Raw genomic sequence first — 27,303 nt, 5'->3', positions numbered from 1 at the left:
TAAAAATTATGACATTTAAACATATTTCCTAAAGAAACGTGTTCAAATGAGTATTAAAATTAATAATTGTAATTGAATATATATTGTAGATAAAACTATAATGTTTCCTAGAGAAAAATATCTAGTCTTATAGCTCGAAAACATGATTTTCAAATTCAAGTTTTTTAAACATTTGTCATTTTTTTAACATGATTCAAAAATTTGGAATTAATCTTTTTATATACACTATATAAGTAAAATATCACTAGATATTCTTTTAACACTACAGTCAATGATAAAAGGAAACGATCTTTTCTTAGACTCAAAGATAATCAGTTTTTAGAAAAAGCGATCATTATATAATCTTCATTATCGACATTATTTTAAATTCACTACAAAATATAATTTTTTATGTATTTTCTCTTATAAATTTTAATTTCTTAAAAATCAACTATCTCTTTTAATCATTAGTTATTCAAAAACTCTACAGTTGTTTCGATTTTTTGTCGAAGAAAATCAATTTTAAACTAAATTTCTTCGAAAAAAAAAACGATAGTTAAGAAATATCGATTTTGGTACACATCTTTAATCACCAATGTATCAGTCTCTCTATGTAAAATTTATAAACTTATATAATCCTTCATTATTAACGCAAAATTTTCAAGTCCAAGTTGACAAACTTATAATAGAAATACTGTTGTATGTTATACTAACATTTAAATGTAGTAAAATTACTCTGATATATTGTATATATATTGTAATTGTACGCTTATCTGCACAACACTTTATCTCAATTATATATCTTGCAAGAATATATAAATTTCTATAAAATAGAGAGAATGCGTTTAAACTGACCGACTTTCGTTACTTTTTTTCGTACGTTCACGCATAATATTCAAATTTCTTATTCTTAATTCATGAAATAAATAAGTAGTGCACATATATTCTCGCAATATATCATTCAAAAATCTTTACTTTCAATTATTATTTCTTATTTTTATGGTAACATTAGTAGGTTTACTAGAGAATAATTTTTATAAACTCGTGGATGGTTGATCTACTTCCGGTCGACTGTCCGGAGACTTGGGCGGTTCTGCTTGTTCCTTTTCTATTTCCCATTCACTTTCCGGATCAGAGAATATATTTGCACTATCTAGTATCTCATCTTCTAATGATACATCTGATAAGTTTTCCATATTTTGTTGATTTCCATCGGTATAAAGAGACTCTGCTGCAATATGTGTTTATACATTTATACAATCAATTTTCTTTATTCTAATAATATTTCTAATATTTTTTGAAGGATTTTCTCTGTATTAAATTAATTATTTTCTTCTAAACTAATTGTAAGCTTCTCCTGTGCTATTCTCTACGACTATTTACATTTTCCATGAGATTATTGTAGAGCAAGAAAGTACATGAAAAAATAAAAAAGAGAATTTACAACTTTAGTTTGCACATTCTAATGTCACAATAAGAGAGTGAAAACTAAGAGATCTTTATATATCTTTATATATTTTTGGAATCTTACACGATATCCTAATAATCTTAGAAATTTTAGAAGATGAAATAAGTTTGTACATTTATAGAATTTTGATTGAAAAATTACATTAATGATCAAAATCATTTGATGATTTATGTTAAAATATTGATCATAAATCGATCTTGCAAAGAAAAGGAGGTTTTAAGAAAGGTGAAAAATATATTAAATAATTTACCATCATTGAACGTATGTTGAGATAACCATGCAGGTTCATCCCAATCGTCAAATTGAAGTCTTCTATTGGTATCAACTTCGTCTATGGAAAGCATAGTGTGTGATTCTGAATCAGTTACATCGAATATCTCCGTCACTTGCACTTTGTTGTTATCATCCATATAATAATATGCTATTACAGCGTCTTGGTCTGTATTTGTCTATGATGAGAATTATGAACTTTAATATCTTCATCTTTTAAAAATAATATATTTGAAATATATTTTAATATTCTTATTGGAGAATACATACTTGGAAAATATTCTCGAAAGCATTATCCACTGTTTGCGGAAGATCTCCCATATTTATTACACAACTCGATTTGTTCGAGATGTCCGCCCATGATGGTTGCCTAAAGCATAATATGTTTATAGTGATATACAATTCAAATATAACTCTATTATATCGTAATTATCTTTGTTACGTACCGCTCATTATATTGGACAGTTAAATTCAAATTTGTTTGTTTTTTATATAAAGTATTTGCTTCTTCTATATCCTGTATATCATATAGATCTGAAAAAAATTGAGAATATTAATTAAGAATTACTACTAATGCATGATAAATTAATTCACTTGCACTTTAAGCCATGTCAACTTTTACATATTTTATGTTTCACATATTATGCATGTCTAACATATTGTATCACATATATTTCAGTTCTCAAGTTTTCTCTTTTTCTCAGATTATTAAAAATTCAAGATGTTACACTTACTCGAATCATATTCCATAATGTTGAAATGACATTTGATGATTTGAGGCAATGGCTGAACATAGACGTTGATTTTTGGAAACATTATACTCACTTGTTCTAAGAAACATTTAGTTAATTCTACTATGTTACTTCTCAGTTTAGGAACACTCATAAGGAATCTGAAATAAAAAAGATACATTTTCTGTTAATCATACGTACTAAGCAAGTTGTTTTAAAATATTAGCTAATTATTATAAAAGCAAATTTCTCCCTGTCTGAAAATATTCCATCTACATACTCTGTTTAATTTTTATCTACATATTTTAGAAATATTCTACAATTTTTCGCGCCTCTTTGCAGAGTAAAATCGCAAATCATAAGAATTCGTATTGTAATATTTTTTTATGAAAGATAATGAACAATTTATAATCGGCAATGCGACAAAATATATCAATGATTAAAAATAAAATTTCAGGCTTTCAGCAACATGCTTCTTAATGAAAAAAAATTTCGTAGATACAGTTTGGTGCATCATAGATAGATAAAGAAAGCATTAAGCCTGAGAATTTGATGTGCTTACCGGGAATGTGTTAAATGCTTAGGGTGAGTAAGCGTCCGTTGCGGAATATATAAAACATTTCCAACTACTTTGTATTCCAAAGTGCGAGTTTCTATCTTGTTACCAATCAGACTACCAATGACATGCATGATGTTAAACACACAATATCACATGCAATAATTATGGTTTGTAAAATTGCACCCTGATTTATTGAACATATGACATGCAATATATAACTGTAACTTATGCAGTGAAATGACAGATAGTAAAATGTAAAATTAATAAACTATCTTAAAGAACAGTAAACTTAAATGAAATTTAAATGTTATATTTATTAATAAAAATATTAATTCACTAAAATTATTTTTGATTGCAAAAGAAATGACATGCAACATTTTTCTCTAAATAATAATGAAAGTATTAAGTTTAAAATTAATATAAGATTACACACACATACACACACATGCATTTTTAAAATTAGTTTATTTCATGTATATACTTCGTTAAATAGTGCATTTATATATACATATATATATTTAAGTAGCTACTTACTTTGTAATGGTGGCATATATTACATCTGCTGGGAGTGTGTAAGGCAAAGTCAACAACGATAAAAGTTTCATACTACGATGTTTGAATAGCCAATTAACAAGCCCCTTATTGGCAGAGTCTATCGCATCTTGAAATATTGTCATAACAGTCTCAGGCAAATTAGCTACCAATGCTTCCTAAAAACAATATAAGCTTTCTTATGTATAAATATACGTAAAATAGAAAAATAAAATATATCGAAAGAATAAACTGAGAAAAACTTAAGACTGATTGGCATTAATTAATACAAGTAAAATTGAATTTAAATTTCGACACAAACGACATATAGAGTGAATGATATTATTGATTAAAAATATTATTAAATCGTGAACTTACCTGTCTATGCATCTTACATTCTAGACATTCCGGGTCATATTCCATGCTATCATCGATTGTTTCCTGAACTACATACGTCGATTGTACCGCTAAACATCTCGTGCAGTTTAGCATATTGTTACGATGTAAAAACCTCAATGCATCGTCGAATCCTTGCTTACACATATTTGAAAGAATCTACAAAATTCAAAAGAACATAAAATATCTGTTGTATTCAATATAATTGTATACAATATCAAAGAGTACAGCTAAGATTTTGTTTTACCTCTGTTTTAGGAGGAAAAAGTATTTTCGTAAATCTGTATATGTTTTGTCGAGAGAGCTCTATGCTTGTATTGGCAAGATTGACCTATAAAGTACAAGCGAATTATAATTAAAAATGTCGAGATAATCAAGCAGATACGCTCATTAATATGATCTTTTTTTTTAAATAAAGAATTAGTTTAACACGCGATGAGTACGTACGTGAAAAAGTTGAGACGAGATATCCCTTGGGCAGATATCGCTTTCTCCACAGAACGGACTAACAGTAATCGTATTTTCGTCAAGCGTAGGAAGATTATCACTGAAACCACCGTCCATATATCTGATGCCATGAAATCGTGGTGGCAGCAAACCGGAAAAGAACGGTACAAACGAAGTAGCTAGTAGAGCCTGTACAAAAAAAAAAAAGGGAAATATTAAACACAAAATTTTTATAAATTAAATTTTTATTACAACATACAGCACGAATTGTTATAATACAAATAGCTGAATTGTCTTACTTGCATTAAGTCTTCCTTGGAATTAAATTGTGAGACGATCACATTCTTTCCGTCATATACTCTCGTCATAGAGATGTGCAATTTGCCATTTACACGAATATGAGCATCGTCCGGTAAAAACTAAAATAAAAATAACAATTGTTTTGCCTTATATTATAATAACAAGAGATTTTAATAATCTTCTTGTGCTACTTACTTTCCGCAAGCTCTCCAGCAAGAAGTGTTGTACATTGAAGGATGGGCTAAACGGTCCGAGCGTGTGTTGTCGTGCTTGACGTGCCAGACGTAATACATTGCTAGTTATCTCTCCTGAAAAAAGAAATAATAAAATAATTATGTGAACAAAAACAAAGCAAGGCTAATCGAGATTGATTGAGATTATGATATTTATAAATTAATGATATAACTAACATCCGACCGTTGGCTACACATTTATTCGCTGATTTATAACGCTAATAAAACTTGTAAGTTGAAAAAGACAAGTTTTATTAAACTTCGAATGAAATAAAGATGGTTTTTTTTTACAGTTCTTGGACACAAATATTTAAAAATTTCATGCGATAATAATGTAATAAATCCATATTACAAAAAATAGCTAAACATACAATTTTATGTCGTGTTAACAATTTATAACTCTTTAAAATCATTTTATAAAATACCAAATCTGTATATCAATTTATAAACATAATTTTTATAAGTTTAAAAACTTTTTATTAAAAAATAATTAGTATGTTATTAGTATTAAGATATATACCTATATATAATATGTGTGTATACATTATTATATTTACGCATAATTTATATATATGTATATATGAAATGTTAATTAAATATTAAAATGTACACGCATATTATTTAATTCAATAATTGAAATATATTCGTATTTTTTATAAATCTGAAAAAGAGAACACTCAATGTAGAATCAAGATTGATAAGATAATATTAACAGTGCTTATCAATAAAGTCAAATCAGTAAACATGATTTTGAAAGAATCATATTCAAAAATTTTAGAAATTGTGCCAACAATGTTTTTATACATATTTTTTATTATATGTATATTATGAATTTTTATAAACATTTATGAAGAATCGATTTATTAATCTCTCGAGATTAAAAAATAAGTCTTTATTATGTGCATATCTTCAGAATTTATTTATTAAATAAGCAAAAAAATTAAAGACGGTAATATGATAATTATATGTAATTCAGTCTTGACGATTAATAGCATCAATATTTTTAATAAAATATTTGTTAGTATTCTAATTCCAATTGTTAATTTTTCTGAATAACTTTTCAATGGAAGACTTTTTAATAAAATATCATTGATAGTATATACTTCAAACGTATATTTAATTAATATAATAATTAAAAACTGATTTTATAGAATTAATATAAGAAAATAAGGAAAATAAAATTAAAATAGCCAAAAATATGCAATATTACAAGAAGATTACAAGTTTAGTGGAAAGATAATGTTGCAAAATATTCGAAGATATGTGCAAAGAATACTGTTTTTCCTAACAAGCATGTAATGTTAATGACGTTATAGTATATCGTGATGTCCGTGATAAATCGATAAATAAAGGCAGATGCGTGTGTCTATTAAATTTATGCAATATATTACGATAACGTGTATCTTCCTTTCTATCTTTTTGACATTTGCTCCGAATAAACTTAGAAACGAGTCTATGTCAATTATGTCAGGAAAGAAAGAGCGATAGGAAGAGAGAAAAAAATATTGTTATTGCTGTCTTCCGATCAACCACGCGACAAATGTTTTTTTAAAATAATGCTTTGTAATTTGTTTCCTTCACGATTCTCTCAATGAAATTTCCGCTGCGAAAAGTCGCAAAATAGCGTACGCAATCCACAATGAGGCTCACAACAAAGATCTCTTGTAAAAACTATACCCAGCCAGCAAAAGTAGTCATCTTGACGTCAAGACTACTTTTGACATCTTTTTGACATCAAAATAACTATTTTTGTTACCTGGGTAATTATTTTGAAAAATTAATTAAATAAGTAAAATACATATAAGATGCGCAGTATATATTTAATTTAGGAGAATTGTATTTAAAGCAGAATATCTTGGTTGCGCAGAAATCTGCAGAAAAAAGTAACAATAACAATTGTTCCAATTAAGAATAAAACGTACGATTAGATACGATAACTTTTCTTCAAGATCAACTTTTATTATTTTATTATTTTGTTTTTCCCGTATGCTCGCGTACAATGGAGACGTTCAAACGTTATTGCTTTCAAAACGCGATGCTTTGTATTGAAGTGTTTTTCAGATAAACTTGTGTATATGTGAATTTCAGAATTCGTCTGCTTTTGCACACAGCTGTTGCGTATGACGTCACTCGTATCGATAAGCACGCGTGTGTTTGCATAAGGTTCGTGTAATGTTTACGTTATAATATAATGATCATGAGTTTGTGATCTTGAGTCAAAAAAAGAAAAGCAGCCTTGTTCCTGAAACGATATCGATTTTGAATTTCTTAATATCCGAACACACGCGTCATAGGCTGCAAGAAGCTGATTATAAAACGAAGGAACAAATAATCACCCGAGGTTATCAGATGATGTGCAAACGTTAACCGGTCGCTGGGAGAGCGTGCGAACACGTCAGCGTATATCGCCAGCTTAGAGAGCCGATAGAAACAGCATCGCTTTGTTCGCCGTATCTCATGCCTATAGATACCAACAGGAATGAGGCTGACATCACGGGGGATGATAGCCGGAACGAGATTTGCGTTGACGTTCTACGCCGCGCGATTAATTACGCAGCTTGGCAGGATCAGGGAAAAACAGCGAAATGCGTTTCGATAAGCCAGATACCTAACTATCTCCTTTCAAGATCAAAACGGAAATCTTCGCGTTGCTTCATAAATAGATGAAATAAACTGTTGAAGTAAGTAAGTCGAAAAATATGGAATAAAAGACGTCCAGATTTGCAATGCGAATGCCTTTTAACGAGATTTTATTTTTAGAAGCTGAATAAGTATCCAGTTCAACTTGGTTGAATATTACCGGAAATCATTATCTGTTGGTTTTATTTGACTTTCAATATCTGACAAGTCGTATCTAACTAGGAAGTAATGTGAGACCTGCGAATCGGATTCGAATTATTCTCTGCAGGAAATATACATAAGAAATATGTCAGATGAAAAATAAGGCAGATATTTCTTTCATTTTTAATACTAGCTAATTGTGTAAATATGATTTATTCATGAATATATAAATAATTATAAATAACAAGGACATAAAAAATAATTATGTGATACGTAAAACTTCCTGTATTACAAGAAACATTCTATTACAAATGCCACATGTATGGTGTAGTGATGGAACGAATACACAATAGAATTGAATGGTGAATGGAAATCTTAAGAGAGGATTGAATCGCACATGCATGAAGGGCCAATGCACTCGATCTAATGGACACATGCACAGTTGATGAGCAAGACCGTTATTTCATATCGGTAAACGATGTATCTTGATAGTCTTATTATATATTTTTTAAGTCTGCTTTATTGACAAACCTACCTGACATTTTGCCCTAAATTCTTGAAATTTTCCACATTAATATTCCAACTCAAATCTAGCCATCAAAAAATAATTAAAAAATTGAGTAATGAAATAACTTATTTTATACAGACAAAATGTAATATATGCATTTATGAAAATTTCACATGAGAGAAAGAGAGATAAAGAAACAATATGCATCTTCATTAATATTTATTAATAAAAGATAAAAATTATTTTTTATCAAAAGAACTAAATGTACACATTTACATGCATGTGCGATCAAAGTGTATCGATAAACGTTGCAAATCTAATCTGTCTCTTTAATCAACAGTGTATGAAAAAAACAATTTTAAAATTAAGTAAATGCTTTCACGATTTGTTCCGGGGAAAGATTATTTGTTAATACATTCTCAAAGATACGGAAGATATATCAAATGCATACGCAAAGTTCGTCATCGCTTGTGAACAATAGCATCCGGCATCTGCAATTGCGTATCAGGTCGATCAACCTGCGTATAAAGATATTGATTTTTAGACTTTAGACATCAGTCCTTCAATAAACATCATTTGAATAGATGATGTCTTTGGCTCATATATATATATATATATATATATATATATATATATATATATATATTATCGATATCGAAAAAGAGAAAAAACATATTTACGTCAAGGCATTATTACGTAATCGCAATTATATCCATTAATCATTCTTTGAAATGATTAATGGATCCTTTATAGCTTTTTATATAAAAAAACACATAAAAAATCCTTATATTCTGCTGTTCGTATATTAATATTTCACCTTTTTTTGAAAAAAATATAAAGAATATTAGTTTATGAGAAGAATATAAAGATCGCATCTTTAATACTCTAATAATTAAATACATCTTTCTTTCTTCATCACTATTATAGATTTCAAAAAAATGATTCTTTATATTCTTCATATTCTGCTCATAGATTAATATTCTCTTTATATTTTTCTCCATAGAAAAATAAAAAGAGATTTTTACATTCTGCTCATAAATTAATATTCTTTTTATATTTTTTCCACAAAAAAGAAAAGAGTATAAGAAGAATATGAAGGTTTCTTTATAAAAAGTTTTTCCTTACAAAAAAAATATAAAGAATGATGTCACCATTGCTGAAGCGTGTCAAGCAGTTAAACGTTTCATCGTCTCAGTCCTTTTTCACTTTATACTTCACATTAAACCGTGCTTACAACACACAAATTGTTTTTGCACTGTCGGCATTGACCGACTTTGATTTCCCGTCGTTTTACAGTATGTATTGTGAAAAGATATGTGAAACATCTTGTACATTGTCACGCAATACGTGTATCAAGCACTCTTCTCATATGCGAAACGATAAAACCGATCAATATTTCTATTTCTTGTATCGATTTAATTTATCTTAAGCAAAATTTTAATTTTTTTCATATCTATAATCGACTATGATCAACAAATATATACCATAGGGTAACAATATATATATATATCTTGCCCGTCTTTATCAAGTGACGAATTGTCAGGTTATAGATAATTATTTTTATCATGATACGTAGATAAAAATAATATAAATTTTGGAATTATCACTGAAACAATATTTAGTAATTCTGATGTTAACTCTGCTTGGAATTTCCGCGTATATCTTGCACATCTTATTAATACAAACAACAAATAAATGATTTTCTTGTGACTCTAACTGATAATGAAGATATTCTTTTAATTAGTTTAGATAATTGGAGTATATTTCTTTCTAGTAATAAGTCGACGAACTAAAGCATTATTTTTGGTTAAGATAATCGAGATTATGTAACGTGGTGAAAAATTAAACAGTTATTATGTACATCGTACAATTTCTCGCAATAAACGCGCAGTTGTAACCTAGTTTCAATGACACGGATGTACATATCTAGAGGAGAGAGCTGACAGAAGATAGCATCCAATCCTTTCACCAATGTTTATTCTCTGATTCACGTCACTTGGCCATGATTTTGATCTGAGCTTGAGGATTACGAAAACATATTTGTCATAAACTCATCGAGTGTTCGTTACATTATGATATATTATAACGTTATACAATCTAGCCTGACCTTGCTTGTGCGTCACGATTGAAAATCTGTGAAAATGCCTACGAAAACAAGCCTCAAAAGGGCAAAGATGAAACTAGAGATTGAATTATTTTTAGCATTTTAATCTAAACCGTGTTCTAAAATTAATCTACTAGTTTAAATTCTAAACTTCTATTTTATTTACAGACTTGCAACTATATAACTAATATACTTCGCGAAATCATTATTTTAAAAATTATTTTAATTTTTGAAATTATTTTCTTCCATATTAACTTATCTTTTTTCATGCTAAACATCCATATAGGTGTTTGTAATATAATATAAATATTTTAATCATTTTAAAAATTTATCTCTCTTAAATCTTTCAACAGTTTCTTATGTATTAAAAGTCAAGTGGAATCTGCGTGTGAACGAGTAAAGAGTTATTATGAGCAAACAGACAAAGCAGCTCTGTTTTTACACGTGCGTGCTAAAGTCTACCGAGTTAATTCTCGAATGGGTACACGTCATCCCAGCCTCTTCCTCTTTGATTGAGTTTGAACTATGTCTGCGAGATCTATACATATAACTTGTCTCAATTCTATAATTAGGTCTTACGCAAGAGGACGAAATATCACAATGCTTGCCATTATGATTACATCAAAAATGATTCATAAACTTTTGCTACATTATTTATATACGTATGCAAAAAAAAAAAAAAAAAAAAAATACTTATGTAATACTTCGCTTAAGAATCACTTAAACAAAAAGCGATTGATTATTTTGACTTTTATGGCTACTCCATTTTTTAAATGTATAATAATGTCAACAGAACTCTTGATACAAAAAAATAATAAACCTATGAAATGAACAGAGCTGAAAAGTGTAATTGTAAATAAATAATATTAAAACCGATTAAGAGAGAAAACTTATTTTGTTTTAGATTTGCATAATTATATTCTGTAATTCTAATGTATCTATAATTCTAACTATCTCTATCTTTATTGTAAAAGGAAAAAGAAAATAAAAGTTAGATCTCTTTACTTTAAATTAAAAAAAAAATCATAAAAAACGTAAACAATTAATTGTTAATATCAATGCGTTTATTTGCATTCATGAATTCGTAGTATGCATAACGCGGAACAACATATATGAGATATGAGAGCACAAGCGTGCAAGTGTTTATTCCGTCTTTCACGATAATAAAGACAACTCACAACATTTGTAACTTCGTGGTAACAAAAAAAAAAAAAAAAAAAAAAAAACATTCCTCGCGTGATAAACTTTGCGTTATAATATTCATATTAACTGCATCGTCTAAGCCTGAGCGTGGCCTATTTATGAGATTGGCAATAGGTAATGACGTTTAAACATATATTTATAAATGATTTGCAAAGATTTGAAAGCGTGTCAGTGCGATAATTGCGTATCGATCGAGCTTCTAAAAGTTCGATCACATTTGCGCAGTGGAAATTATCACAATGTAATCATCACAATTCTGTTTACAAGTTATTAGCGACGATAAACGAGTGCCCTTTCCTCCTATTATTAATATATAATATAAAGTTAAATGAAATGTATGAAAAATAAATTTCTTTTATTTGAAAAATCTCGAAGGAAAAATATAAAATTCACATGTTTTACGAATTCAAGTTTGTAAGGCGAATAAAGAAAAACCTTTATACCGTCTATAATAATTTCAAATGAGTGTTACTGCAGCAGTGATTGCTTTTCAGTTTTAATCGTATACTTTAATTATCTATTTCTTTCTGTAAAAATACAATGACTTTTTATTTTTCTACAAATCAATTCCATGATTGTATCATACTTGCAATAAACGAGCCGACAATCTTAACGTTGGTATTTAAAATGCCGTTCGTGTATTTAATAGATCTAATAATGTGCAATGTCGTGCACAATCAAATGATAGATAAAGAAGAAAGGGCAGGGCGTTACAAATTTGCGCGTCGCGCGCTAATTAGTCCGTTCTCGTTATCGCGGTAACGACGCGCGGTGAATTATTGGCGGAATAATAAATTCATTCGTCCATTTCACACTGACTCTCATTGTGAAATAATATGAAATTTTATTTAATCCCAGCATAGATACGCATTATTCAGATAATTACGAAATTATTCAATATTAATGTTTGGATATATAATTGATTTATTAAATAATTTTCTACTTTTTTAAATATAACTTATATTTTTCTCTTTTAGTAAGTCTTGCAATATTTACAAGTATTATTAATTTTTCAAATGTAAAAACCCAATTATAAGAAAATATGTTTTAGTATATTTAAACGTGTTTTAACATTCTATGGATCTCTTATAAACATCTTTTGATGTGTTTTAGGGATAGACAGTAAACCCAAGTAGCACATGTTCGTTTTATAAACGTTTTATAACGTTTTCTTAACGCATCTTTTCGTAATAGATACGTTTAGAAAACGTTTATAAAACGAACAGTGCTACCTGGGAATATTGAAAAACAAATCTTTGATTCCTCTTCTGAGAGAAATTTGTAGCTTCTTAAAATGTTTCATTTTCTGATGTGAAATAACAGAATAGTAATTTTTAAAAGTTTCTACAGAATACAATATTTAAATCAAAATAATGGAAAACTGAATGTTTAAGTAGATATTTTTTTGCTGAGAAAGAAAAAAAAACACAGCGCTTTGTCTCTATCAGCACACATATTCAAAAGATGTCTAGAAGAGATTCACAGGATATTAAAATATATTTTAACATTTTATGGATTTTTTATAAACATCTTTTTAACGCGTGTGCTGATAGAGACAAAGCGCTAAAAAAATAATAATTTTTTAATAGTTCAAGTAAAAATATACAATATATGAAAGGAAAATAATGTTATCGACGTAATTCGAGTGGTTGGTTTGAAAAAATTTTAAATGGCCATTTTACATAGGCAAGTTAATTTTGCTGTTAGGCAAATATTTAGTCGAACTCACAGATAAAGAAAAGATATATCATCGGATAAGTAATTGCAATCATATAACGTCATAAGTGTGCGTCGTAAATTTTACCTGCTAATTCTACACGTGACTTGTTTGTCTATCTATTAATCACTATATCTATTAAAACTATCGAAAAAAATATTTTACGTCACCAAACAGGAAAAAGAAGATAGAGTTCACTCACCGAGGGGCAGGTCACAGAGCAAGCAGCATGCGGCGATAGCTCCCGCGGAGGCACCGCTTATCTTATTCAGCAGTAAATGTGGCGCGTACTTTTTGAAGCAGACCGCCACACCGACGTGATAAATGCCGAGGAAACCGCAGCCGGCGAATGACAGATTCATGTCGCTAATCTTTTCTTATTCTTGTCGTTTCGTTCTAATAACACGTCGCGCGACGACGTTGTCTCTATTCTTCCTGCCTTCTCGAGCCTCGCGATCCTTCCAAGGATCGCTCGTAAAACGATGCTGTCTACGATAAGTTATTAATGCTAGAGTCCTTATTAATTATTAGGACTAATTAATACGAGTTACGAGTGTTTATATCGCGGCGCTATATATAAACAAAGCGAAACGCGAAAGATCAAGGTCAGCGGAAATGACTCACTTCTGTTTAACGAGAAAGAGAGAGAGAGAGAACGCGAGAAGATTGTTTCTTTGATCTCAAATCCTGAGTATATATCAGTGCGCTCGTTATACTTGTCACTTGCGATACGCGATGCACGTGCTCCGACGGTCAATCGTGTTCTGTCGACGTCGGGCAACAGCTGTTCGTTTCCGATTAAATCCCCGTACGTAGCCGCGCACGAGAATCAGAGGGAAGAGATACTACACGTAGACGACGATATACATATGCGAGAACACAACAACATTGACAGCGATAATACTCCGCGCATGACGTGACTCGCACGTGACGTTCTCGTCTCGTGACTGGTCAGTGTCGGTGGTGTGGTTCGTTGATCACGCCCCTTGCGCGACGCACATGTAGTGCTACATTCATACTCTATGAATAATGGTTTCAGGCGTACCAATGATGTTTCACTTTACATATTAAATATATGTGACATGCATGAAAGCTAAAAAATTTAAATGTTATATAATATATTATCACAATATATAATATATGTTATAATAACATATAATAAGAATATTATATAGTTATATAATAATTAAACTAATATATATAATTTTGAATAATTTTACATAGTATTAAATGGAACGATAAAGATATATTTTAAGCTCTGTGCTTTGATATAGATTGTCAATATTGGCAGTCATTCATGTATAGTTTATTCATATGTAACAGTTAAAATCATGTATTTAAAAACCAATTAAAAACATATAAACATACCTCAGATATTTTAAATCGACAAACATATTGAGTATATATATATATATATATATATATATATATATATATATATAAAGATTAGACTCATTTTGACATAAAAAAATAACCACTTAAAATAACTATTTTCGCTATACTTGGGACACATATCTTTCTTTCCTTTTTTATTAAATACGATGTATCGACCGAGATATAATATATGACAAACTAATAATTTTTCGTCCCGCAAGATGGCGATATATCTTGGACGGTAAAAAAGGTCGCGATTATTTTCTCTTATAATTAACTTCATTGTAAGTCATTCCGCATTATTTCCTAACCTTATCGCACGTCCTGCGTCCTGTATGCTGAGCCATTATATATTCTGCGTCTTTTACCGCTTTTCTAATCGACCTCTCTTGTTATCCCGCGTAGTAAGATTACTACAACCTGATGCTTACGCCAGGTGTCTCCGCGATGTTCCTGATTCGCCGGACATTGCCGACCGAACGGCGTTGCATTTGGTCGATATCGGGGATCGGGGTCGCGTAATAAACACCGACAACACTGAAAGGAACACGATGACGGGACGGCTGAACCGAAGCTGAGACCGCTGAGACACTCGGCGCTGCTGCTCGCGACGCGCTGGTTATCGAGAGGACAGGCTCGAGACCTCGAGACGCGGATTAAAAAAAAACATCCGATTGTCGTGAAGGAGGAATCACGACGGTGCCGTGCGAAAGGTCGACCCCGGCGACTCGGTCGTCGCGTATCGTCGTGCGTGTGTGCGCGCGTGTGTGATATGCCGGCGCCCCACTCCCTGGTGCACGATATTGCTGGTCCTTGGAAACTAACCCTTCGCATCCCCGACTAAGGGTCGTGCACGCCGTCGTCATTTACGTTACTATGTGCATTAGCAGCGTATAAACACAAGGTGAGTCGGTCTATCCTTTATATCTATCTATTATTGTACGTATATGTAAAGTGATTTATTTTTGTGCGTACTCTGAAGATCGATCAGCGTGGATGGCGAAGTGCTTTTCGGTTTCTCTCTCTCTCTCTCTCTCTCTCTCTCTCTCTCTCTCTCTCTCTCTCTCTCTCTCTCTCTCTCTCTCTCTCTCTCTCGCTCACTCTCGCTCTCTCTTTCTCTGTCTCGGCAGAAAGATATATCCGGAGGTCCCGAGGGTGAATCGCGTTACGTCAACTCTTTTAACGACGAAATAGCAAAAAAAAAAAAAAGGGGGTTGGGAGAAACCTTGTATCTTCTACATTCCTAAAGCATTTTAGTGAAAATGCGCAGAAAAAGAATCAGTCATTACATTTCTTGTTAATTCCGTATATGATGTATAATTAATTAGTATCTTGGGTTAATTTAGTTTGAAATAGAATTTGTAATTAATAAGAAAAGACATCAACACATTTTCTTGTTATTGATCCTGTTATTGAGAGATATAGTGCATAAAATAGTGCAATAAAGTAAAATCGGAATTTACACAAGTGTTGCACTTTAAAAAAAAAAAGAATATCACACTTTGAAGAAATTAATTTCTTTTTTAAATAAAAAATAAAGAATTATAATTAGATTTTTATTAATTTAATTAACAGATATTTTTAGTGACTTCTGTTATATTTAACAAAAAGTTTACTAATTATAATAAAGATCATTAGATATGTTATTTATTTTTTTCAAAAATGCTATTATTTGCACAATGTATAATATACCTGTGGATGTAGCAATACATAAAAATTTACACATTCAACATAATAAAATTATTTCAAATTTAATTAATTTTCTATTTACTCAAGAATTATTCAAGTTTTATCTAATTTTGATTAATGTTAAAACATAGATATGAATTTTAATATCAAAGTTGATCCAATGTATAGTAATAATGTCACTATAGTTTCTCTGCTACAGGTAAAAATATTCTATTTTTTTTTCCAATACCTGAATACATATTTATTTTAATTTGAGTAAAAGGAATTTTATTACATGTTTTATTGCACTGTTTCTTTCCTTTTTCTTTAAAAAATATATATGGAAACTATTAGAAAATTTAGCTAAAAAGCATCATCTGTTATATTCTAGACAACAACACATGATTTAGCACAATTTATATACATCGTGGTGTACAAAGTTCTCTCTCGTTACTGACTTGAATACGAAATTGCATGTTGATATGCTGCTTGTCTCAAGGAAATTCAGAATTAGAATGAATAAACGAGACAAGACATGTTTTTAATTCAAGATAGATATATGTAAGAGCTTTTAAACTCTGAGGCAGAGTCTAAAACTTTTCTTATTTACATAATTATATAAATCAATTGTGAATAATAAAAGAATGACGGCATTATTGTATTTAATAAAAAAAAAAAAAAAAAAAAAAAAAAAAAAAAATATGTACATATTAATTAAAAAATAGAAAGAAAAAAGATATAATAAGAGATTAAGAATGAGAGTAAGACATTGAATTGCATTAATTATGATAGATTATTCCTTTTTGTACTAGAAAATATATTATTACTAAAATTTTAATCTAGAGAAAAAAATCATAAAATTTAATAAATATATATACATTATTAAATTAATTATTTATCATCTTGTTATTATAACCTGTTCTAAATAAAGCAAAAATTTTTAAACTGTTTAAGAAGGTTTAAATATCTTGATTTTCTTCTGTTGGCTGTAGGATGTACGCGCTGCAGATGCAGACTGCCTGCCAGGGTGAGGGCACTGGTGAGCCCGATGATCCCAGCAGCCTTCATCAGGAGCCAGCACGACCTGCTGCACAAGATTGTAGCTCTTTTGACATTATTAGAGCCACACAGGTAATCTTAGCATTATTGAAGAGTTTATCTTCAAACTATCCTAAACACATTTAAAAAAAAGATTGAATTATGCTATACAAGTAAAAAACTTATAATAATCTTACAAGCATGTAATATTTTAATGTATTTTTTTAAACTGTGGATTTAACAGAAATAAGCTCCTCAATTAAAAACTAATGTCTGATCAAAAAGTGTACGTTTAGTTTTTTTATTTGAAATTATGTAAAATAATGTGTTTGCAGTATGGAGCATTGGATCGAGTGACAGAATTGGTGGAAGCTGGTGCTGATGTGAACCAGCCGGATTCAGAAACTGTAACATTGCTCCACTGGGCTGCCATAAACAATCGAAAAGATATTGTTAAATATCTTATTGCAAAAGGAGCTGTAGTCGATGCAATTGGTGGTGAATTGGCTTCTACGCCATTGCATTGGGCTACAAGGTGAGTGTGTTTCATCAACATTGTTGATGTTATTTAGTAAACTGATTTAAATGAGAATAATGAAGATTTTAGAAATAAATCATAATTTTTATTTTTTTGTTTAAATTTAAATTTATAAAAAACTTGAATAAAACAAAATAATTCTAATTGTACATAGGCAAGGCCATCTCTCTACAGTCGTCATACTGATAAGAGCAGGTGCTGACCCAACTTTGAGGGACTCTGAAGGTTTTTCATGCATACATTTGGCAGCGCAATTTGGTCACACGGCTATTGTGGCTTATCTGGTAGCGAAAGGCGTGAATCCGAACATGCCAGATAGAAGCGCCATGACACCTCTCATGTGGAGTGCTTACAAAGTCAACAGGTACACAGAGTACTGTGTTATTACAATACAAGCAATGCGGTTTCCATAATAGAATAACGCTATATTGGTTACTTTAAAGTTTTTCCTTTTACAGCTTAGATCCAACACGACTACTATTAACTCTAGGTGCGTCGTATTCGCTCACTGACAACTTGCATGGTAACACGGCATTGCATTGGGCCATTATAGCGAAAAATAACACGGCGATATCTACTTTGGTGCAACATGGGGCTTCGTTAGATTTGCCCAATTTCCAAAACGAGACCGCGATGACACTGCTGGGCCCGCACATCGGCGCTGCGTGGCTAGGTCACAAAATTAGTCAGGAGATTAAAGAGAAGCAAGGTCGTACGAGAACATGGTGTAGAGATAAGGTAACAATAATATACGATAAGTATGTTATGATATATATTAGCTTGGAATAAAAGTAATAGTCTTAGTTGAGATATTTTTTTGCTGACTGTACAATCAACAGCAAATTAAATTAGATTTATTTTTCAATGTTTCTGTATATAATTGCATTATCTCATTCATTTTTTTCTTGTAGAGAATCCGTTGGTATTGCATGGTCAGTACACCATTCATAGCATTTTATATGATCGGCATGGTTCTACAGATCGGATGGGATTATTTATTAAAACTAGGTGCCTTTATCACCCTTTATGTAGCGGTGTATCTAATGAACCATTTCGTGTTCGACGAACGGCTGTTCCACATATTACCAATGTCGATTTATTTGGCAACCAAGGTGAGTTGATTATGCAATATTCTAGATAAATTGAGAAGGTTATATAGGATTAGTTTCTGATAAACTGCTAACCATGATAAGTAACCGATAAGATGATAAGCTCAAAAGATAGTATGATATAATGCATAAAATAATATTATATAAATTTTAAGTAAAATTATATTAATAATGTAAGGAGGAATTTCAACTAATACTTAAATGTAAGTCATATATTTGAGGATTGAAGTTCTTACAAATTGTAAGAACTTCAATCCTCGTACGATATATAATTGTTATTAATATTTGAACAAAATTTTAAGATAACACATTGAGAAACGCAATAACTGCTTATAAGTTATCAATGTCTCATTGTTTATAGACATGTCTGTATTGATATACTTTGTTGAACATATTCATGCATGTTTTAATACAAACTTTTATTACAATTTATTATATGCCGATTTTAATTATAAATTGTGTATATAGATATGCATATATATGTATATTTTTTTTTAGATGTGGATATATGTTACGTGGATATTTTGGCTTGGTGTCCATGCAGCATGGTATTTATGGTTATTATTGGTTGGCGGTTCTGTTCCTCTATGGATATGCTTCCTACAGTCTTGGCGAGGTGATCCCGGAATTATCACGGCCACTCATGAGGATAAATTAAATGTATCTTCTGTTATTTCTATGCTATTCTGTTATTTCTAAAACTATTCAATATGCATGAAAAACTAAATGTGTCTTCATCTGCAGACGATAATCGAATTGGCTGAATCCGGTGGTTTTGAACCACAATGGTTCTGCAGTAGCTGTTTAGTCAGAAGACCTATGAGATCTAAACATTGTTCAACATGCGATCGTTGTGTAGCACGATTCGATCATCATTGTCCATGGGTTAATAACTGCATTGGTAAGTAAGAATACTAATATCATGATTATTCTTTCAGTTTGTTATACATAATTTTTTTTTTTTATTTTGACAAGTACATCTTGTTTTACTTTTCTTCTCACCCATTTTATTCTGTTCTCTTCACTATTGAGGATTTGTGAAGATAAATAATACACATAAATAAAAAAATGAAATATAATGTTAAACAATTGAGGAATTGTACATTATTTGCAGGTGCACATAATCACAAATATTTCCTTGGATTTCTGGCATCTTTGCTTGGACTGTGCATTGTTATTTTATCCGCCAGTGTACAGTATTGGCAATTTGAATGTTGGTCAAACTTGACGAATGGTCATAGCGCGGACAACTATTTGGTAGCCGCGGCTACATGTGACGCTTGGGTAATGTGGGTAGCAGCCAACACATCCCTTCATTCTTTCTGGGTCGGAACGCTGTTGGCGTGTCAATGTTATCAGGTAAAATGCAATTATAATTTTATCATGTACATTTTATAACTTAAGATCAATGAAAGAATCATATTTTAATAATTTAAAAAATGATTGTAATTATTTTTACGTATTTTCGCAGATTATGGTTCTGGGAATGACAACGAATGAACGAATGAACGCTGGTCGTTACAAACATTTCAAACAAGGAAACCCGTTCCATCGCGGTGCCTTGCAGAACGCCGCAGATTTTTGCAATTTTAGCTTCTGTGGGGTAAAAGCGAAACCCAGCTCAGACTGGTTGCACAGCTTCGATCTCAAGCAAAGCATCGAGAAGTTACCTTTGCTCGCGCAGAAAGATAACTTTCAGTACGTTTAGAGTCTCGTAAAAGAATGCGAAAACGAGACTGTGTTGCGCTATCACAGCCGTGAGAAGCTAATTGTACACATACCCACATATACACCATATCACTTATACCTGACGTACTTCTCGGGCCACCAAAGAGTTGCCGCAAACACGTAAGTGACTTTCCAATACGGCAGTAATTACGCATATATACGGACAATTTCGCTTTATAAATAGGTCTATTGTACGATAGTACAATAGTCGTTGAATAACAATTTCTCGATTTGTACGTCATAAAAGACTTACATTTCGCAAATGTGCATATCCCATCTATGCTCTACTTAAAGATACGAAGGAGTGAGGAAACAACTTAATTGCACAAATATTTCTTCAATTCATTACCCTAATCCTCTTTGTTGCCGAAGTTAAATAATAAAATGTATTTTTAAAGAAAAAATGGATAATATAATTTTGAAATTATAATAGCTGATAAATGAAAAGAAATGTGCAAAGAGGAATTTGGAAATTGAAAAATTAATTTGTAATTTGGACACTTGGCAATGAAGAATTAACTAATATTATCTCAATTAATTGTTTCACAGATTGTATCATACTTTTTGTATTTCCAATTTTTTTTTATTTATTAAAATAACAATTAAATTATTAAAAATAACAATTTTTTACAATAGACGCATATTGTAAATATTAATCATTTATCTTCGTGTTTATTTACTGATATTTACTGCCCATTCCACATTTAAATATTTCAATATTATAATCCATAACTGATGATTTATTAGATCATCTTTTTCAAGAAGTAAACGCACTTAGAGCTTAAAAGTATATAATATTCAATGAACAAATGTATAAAAGCTTTGATGCTTGTACAAAAAATTTAATCTATAAAATTATTTCATCCATTATTGAATGAACGAATAATTGAAAGTCTGTGTTTCTCCGTTATATGAACATATGAGGAATATCTACATCCATGCATTTACATCCTCAATAAATTTAATCCTAAAATTTAAATAATTCGTAATTTAAAAAAATATGCACATAATAATTGTAAAACATTAATAAATTTTTTTGGACATATAAGAATTAATTAAAAATACGCAAATATAATGCAAAGATTAAAATTTGTATAAGATATAAAAAATAAATATTAAAAAAATGTGGCCTATATGATATCGCGCTATAAATGTATAAACCATGCAAATTAGAATGCATAAGAAAATCAAATGCTGTGCAGTAGAAATTATAGCCAAAAGTAAAACTGCAAAATAGCTATTTACATTGTTTACTCTATTGTTCATATTTGTAAGAGACTCTACCTGACTTAAGTGCCATGTTATGCTTCTTGAAATGCATTTATGTGTATTCAATATTATACAACTTTTGTTGAGATCAACTATATGTATCGGTTATTATTATGATATAAATGTAATATCATGATAATCCGATACTTGCTATCATAAATCAATATTACAAAAATTATTTGTAATACTTATTTAAGGACTGTTGTAGCGTATAATATATATCAAGCATATCTTGTCAAACAATTTAAATCACAAAAATCGCTTTTTATATATTAAGCAAAGAGTGAGTTTAAAATACTGTTACACAACAAAAAAAATTATTTAATACGACAACAAAGAGCGCTCTGTTTACGCGTGGAAATATTGTATTTAGTATTATATATTTAAACTTGAAACTGATGATTCTTCCAAATTGTGTATACAGTTTATTGCAAGATAATGAAATTATACTGCTTGTACATTCCAAAATCGATGGTAGCATTTTATAATGAAGATGACGACAGAGTGAACGTCCAATTTATACAATATATTATAAAATTTTTTTATTTTTCTCGAATAAGTCTTGAATGATGAAATATTATTATTACAAGTATTATTTCTTGAGATGCGCTCACGGAAATGAAAACCTTATCGAAAGAGTGATGTAAAATAGTTATTCAATTTAGTTTTAATTCCTTTTAATACAAAACAATTTTTTTAGATATAGAAAAGTATATTAATTTTGTTTTTATTTAATATAAAATATTTCAGAAATTCTTTTGTTTTATGAAGTAACTACATAATGACTCTATATTACTATCGTCAAGGCTTTTTATGACGCTATCATTGGAGTCATTACCATGCATCATATTATAAGACGTGAAATAAATTATAAAGAGTTTTCAGAATCTAATCAATTATCAAAGAAAAAAAAAGATGTGATATTAATATATACATATAAAATGTAAAAAAAAAATCTAAACTCTAGGTGAGTTTATTTTCTGGTATCACGACTCTGATTTCTGTGAGTGCGTATGAAAGCGAATGGATCAAAAATTAAGTATTTGCATGATATAGCTTTGTGTGATTTTTTTTAATGATAGATATTTAGTTTGTTACAGAATTTTTCTGAGCATACATAACGACGTGTAACGACGTGCTATGATAAGATCATAGTGTATGCGTTTTAATATTAATTGTATAACAAAGTTTTTATTTTTTTCATTATGATAAATTCATATGTTATACATGCTCATTTGTATGTAAGTATTGTATATTTTAGTTTTGACGCGACTGTAAATAACTATATCAGCTTTATTTTAATGTGATTTAGAAGAATTTGCGTCTTAAAAATCATTGTACACGTTCAACTCTAGATTCGAGATTTTACCAATTATGTACTACAATATTATAATATACAAGTTTTCACACCTAACGACTTCTTGTACAGAACGATAAGAAACACTTGTGTACAAAATGTTGAAACATACAGATAGTTTTAATATGTATACACCTGAAATAGCAATTACACAATTATTGCAAAGCGAGTACTCCATGTCAATGTTGTTAGCAAAGAGATACGTGTATAAATATTATATAAAAAATAGCAGTATAAAAATATAATATATTGATTGTACTATAATATCAATATATTGTCATTAACAATAATTATGTTCGTCGAAGGCATTATTTTGCGTAGGACTGACGTCAATTTTTACATACTTTTTATTTCGCAATCTAGTCCAACTGAGATTTATAGAAAAAAATATTGTTAACGACTGCGTTGTGATTACTTCTTTCATTCGGAAAGTTTAATTGTCAGAGTAAGATGTATCCTAACTTCCTGTACGTACTATATAATACTTGAAAATCGGGATCGATATAATTTCGCTAAATTCAAAAAATTGTGGATAGTAAGCTGATAATAATCTTGCCGTTTCTTTGTGCATAAATGAAACTCCAGAATTCGCGTAACGTAAATTAATTTTTCTCGTAAATTATATCGATCTCTGTTTCTCCTGTCTCGCAAATCATATATATCGATATATATATATATATATATATATATATACATTGTTAAGAGCAAGCGAAACAGAACGACAAGAAAAATGATAATGTTTTTACAGCCAAAGGATATACAGTCGTAATGAATGTTATTAGACACATACGCACGTTTCTATCGCTATGCTATTTCTTAAACTCTATAAGAATAATTCATATAGTTTTTAAGATTCTAAGAGATATATCTTGTACAAGGAAAAAAATCCCAAGTATATAAAATTATAATTCACAATATGACACCTTTACCATCACTGTGATTTGCGAGGTAATACGAAAATAACATGTATAACACACATACATTGAATGTTCGAATTGCTGTTAAATTTTTGACGAATTATAACACAATGTATTCACATACGATGATGATACATCATTTACTGTCTCTTTGAATGGTATAATCGTCCTATATATTCTACTTCCAAGCTCTATCCGATGTAAATAAGAGTCTAATGTATATCTATTTCGCTCGAGAGAAAAACTTTTAAAGAGAGAAAACGATATATACATATATTAAAAGATGTAATAATTTTTGGTATATCATTTGGAGAAAAACTATGTCTTATAGCTGCAAAAGAGGAATAAAAACAGTATACAGCACGCAAAGTACATCTGATTTTTTTTTTTTTTTTTTTTTTTTTTAAAGAAATTATGACGTAAATAGATAGATATATATGTAGACATAGATTTCGAATAATATACATCTGTAAAAGATTTGTTCCTTTTTATGCATTAAAAAAGATTCTCAAAAACCGGATAATTTCTTCGCAATTGATTTTTATGTTCATGATAATGAAATTGCTCGCTAGAATTAATACAATGATTTATCTCCTCGTATATTTTTTATAAAATGTTTAAAAATTAAACATCATTTATTTGAAGTCTTTCTTTTTTATGAATTTTTAATTTTCAGCATGAAATATTACAGATTTTATTCTCCAACGTCTCTATAATATCAATTTAAATTCATTGAAATTTCACCTATCTATGCATTAAATTAGAATCGATATGACTTGAATATGCAACACATATACACATCATATAACTGCAAATCGCTTTTGTTATTGTTCTGACAGTTCTGTTTGCGTTACTCAATGTTGATGTTACTTTATATAATTTTCCATGTGTTTTATTGTAAGGAAATGTTTGATAACATGGTTACCGGAGAGGATTGTTCTTGCACCGACACAACAGAACCGTCCAATCTAACGTCTTTGCATTCGGACGATGTTACCTCGGCCGTAAATTCCGATGTGAATGTGGCCTGCACGAAGACAATCGAGAAGGAAAACAATCCTATTGAAGGATCTAAAGGCACGCGCATTTTTCACGTTCTACGAAAGCTCCAGCTAAATTGTCTGTCATTTATATATTTATGAACAATCATTCAACGCTCGTGTCTTGTGTCTACAGATTGTAAATGTTCTACGCCGATCGCAACTTATTGCGTAGCTGCGACAGCGGAAGCTCCATCCACAGTTTCAGCAAAACCGGATTGCAAGCGGGAGAACTCGAGAAATCGGCCTGCAACGACGCAATTGAGCTTCCTTCCATGTTTATGCCGTAGTCATAAAATGTAACGCCATCACGCCCTCCATTATCCGTTAGCAGATTTGTTTCTCAAAAGCAGATTTATCATTTCAGCAACGGTTACGTTCTGCCTGTGAAACTTAAAAAAGGTACATATATATTAGAGAAACATCATCTGATTCAGAATAAAGATATATTTAATTTGCCATATGTACTCATGCGGGATTGTAAAACATTAAATTCGGATGCTATCAGTTTTCTAGAGATTTAAGATACAAGAAAATTTTAAAAATCTTTTGCGGAAATTACAATACACATTCATAGAAATTATATTAGTATAATATATATTCCATATCTGAAGAAACTAAAATACCTCCTGCGTGAGTAAATACGCTGATAGATCGTGAGATTTATAAACGTACATTCGTTTAGATAAACCGCAATCGCGGCAATTCTGGAGCCGTTTCAGCTGGAAGCGGCCGAGAAATGGATACGGCAAGGAGAACAAGATGTACGAGATAAAGTTGAAACAGGTTCAGTGTCCTCACTATGCCCAGGTCAAAGGCGTGCCTAAACAGCATCTGGACATGTCACAGCCATCGCACGAATTTCAACCCCTCGCCGCTTACGAAACGTTGGATGGGATACCGAGTAAGACTACTAAATACGACGCCGGTAAAAAGCCCCTCAAGTATCCAGCGAAGACGAAATTCAAGAGGGAGGAACTGGTGGAGAAGATCGAGATTTACTATTTCGATCACGGAAGCTCCGCGTAAGTATCATTTATTCGGTGTAAGAAATATATGCAAGATACTCTCGCATATAACATTGACTACTGATTCTCGATTAATGAAATAATTAAATATAATATAAAAAATGTTCAATCAGTCTTACTGAACACGGAGAGGCTTGAACTACATTAATTGAACGAAACTGATCGGGAACGTGATGTTTTTTTTTTTTTTGCAGATACTATCGAACGACCGATTGCCATCCTGTCCTGGCTACAGACAAATGCGCCGAAAAGACAGATCAAGCGGCAACTCGCTTTTGGGCAGAGATTTTTGGCACGATTCACATTGGCATCGCTTTCGTCACGGCTTTCATTCTGCAGCTCCTTCGTTTCGTTCTGTATAGCGTAATCCGGCCGCTGACAGTGGGAATACTTCAATTGATAGCGGATTACTTTATAAAACCGTTGCTGTCCATTTTATTCAACGCTCTCGTGCAACCGGTACTAATTCTTCTCTATAATATTGCCACGTCGTTGAGGGATCTCTGCGAGCCCATAGCCGAGGCAATGGGCCTATTTTTGAGGGAAATCGCGAATCTTTGCGCTGCGATCAGACTCGTCGAAGTGAAGCATGTCCACGCGCCGACCACCACTGCTTGCACCTGACCTTGTAAGTGGAAATTAGAAATTCTTGAAAATCTCAAAAGAAGGAGAATAATTTTAAGTAATTTAAGATTAAAGATTGGAGAATTTCTGTGACTTCAACAGTAATTGAGACGGTAGGTTCGCTTCTAGGAGGGAAATGGATTCCTTCATATCACTTTTAATTCGTCACCGATAAAACATGTGCCTTAACACCAGGTATATATTTGGTATTATTTTAACTTTTTTTTTACAATATTATTATTGTATCATTTTTTACAGAACAAATCATCTCTTATAGCAACTAACTTTGTCAATAATAATCAATACTCGTTTTTTTCTATCGCGCTCTCTTGCGTTCTCTCTTTCTCTCTCGCTTTCGCGCTCTTTCATTCTCACTTGTTTATTTT

At 30.7% G+C, this 27,303-nt stretch overlaps 3 protein-coding genes across 8 annotated transcripts; 2 read left to right on the top strand and 1 right to left on the bottom strand.

Annotated features, from left to right (window-relative positions):
* Nucleotides 1-217: 217 nt before the first annotated feature.
* Nucleotides 218-15,049, bottom strand: LOC140665334 (1-acylglycerol-3-phosphate O-acyltransferase Pnpla3-like). Of its 5 annotated transcripts, none has more exons than XM_072891317.1 (14): nucleotides 14,913-15,049; nucleotides 13,430-13,716; nucleotides 4,877-4,989; nucleotides 4,681-4,800; nucleotides 4,382-4,570; nucleotides 4,182-4,265; nucleotides 3,917-4,093; nucleotides 3,542-3,717; nucleotides 3,011-3,121; nucleotides 2,452-2,609; nucleotides 2,164-2,251; nucleotides 1,988-2,087; nucleotides 1,698-1,896; nucleotides 224-1,210 (listed from the first exon to the last, which is right to left on the bottom strand). In XM_072891317.1, the coding sequence occupies exons 2-14, from the start codon at nucleotides 13,587-13,589 to the stop codon at nucleotides 1,014-1,016; spliced, it is 1,872 nt and encodes a 623-aa protein (XP_072747418.1). In that variant the 5' UTR covers nucleotides 13,590-13,716; nucleotides 14,913-15,049; the 3' UTR covers nucleotides 224-1,013. The 5 variants fall into 5 exon arrangements, with proteins under 5 accessions (XP_072747420.1, XP_072747418.1, XP_072747417.1 ...); XM_072891316.1 differs by lacking the exon at nucleotides 14,913-15,049 and adding an exon at nucleotides 13,852-14,116; XM_072891319.1 differs by lacking the exon at nucleotides 14,913-15,049 and having other exon boundaries at nucleotides 218-1,207; nucleotides 13,430-14,117.
* A 59-nt stretch (nucleotides 15,050-15,108) lies between these two features.
* On the top strand, nucleotides 15,109-24,348 carry Hip14 (palmitoyltransferase Hip14). 2 transcript variants are annotated; one of them, XM_072891322.1, is made up of 10 exons: nucleotides 15,109-15,505; nucleotides 17,262-17,400; nucleotides 17,643-17,842; nucleotides 18,000-18,209; nucleotides 18,289-18,583; nucleotides 18,757-18,957; nucleotides 19,453-19,614; nucleotides 19,699-19,855; nucleotides 20,069-20,313; nucleotides 20,426-24,348. In XM_072891322.1, exons 2-10 carry the CDS (start codon nucleotides 17,263-17,265, stop codon nucleotides 20,660-20,662), a joined length of 1,845 nt encoding a protein of 614 aa, XP_072747423.1. In that variant the 5' UTR covers nucleotides 15,109-15,505; nucleotide 17,262; the 3' UTR covers nucleotides 20,663-24,348. The 2 variants fall into 2 exon arrangements, with proteins under 2 accessions (XP_072747423.1, XP_072747424.1); XM_072891323.1 differs by having other exon boundaries at nucleotides 15,114-15,505; nucleotides 18,304-18,583.
* Nucleotides 24,349-24,984: 636 nt separating this feature from the next.
* Nucleotides 24,985-27,002, top strand: LOC140665337 (uncharacterized). The gene is made up of 5 exons (XM_072891326.1): nucleotides 24,985-25,308; nucleotides 25,402-25,564; nucleotides 25,633-25,667; nucleotides 25,951-26,290; nucleotides 26,488-27,002. The coding sequence occupies exons 1-5, from the start codon at nucleotides 25,083-25,085 to the stop codon at nucleotides 26,915-26,917; spliced, it is 1,194 nt and encodes a 397-aa protein (XP_072747427.1). The 5' UTR covers nucleotides 24,985-25,082; the 3' UTR covers nucleotides 26,918-27,002.
* Nucleotides 27,003-27,303: the final 301 nt, after the last annotated feature.

This window comes from Anoplolepis gracilipes, chromosome 4 (genome assembly GCF_047496725.1).
Source record: "Anoplolepis gracilipes chromosome 4, ASM4749672v1, whole genome shotgun sequence".
Classification (NCBI taxonomy): Eukaryota; Metazoa; Arthropoda; class Insecta; order Hymenoptera; family Formicidae; genus Anoplolepis; species Anoplolepis gracilipes.
This window is presented reverse-complemented; position numbering and strand designations above follow the sequence as displayed.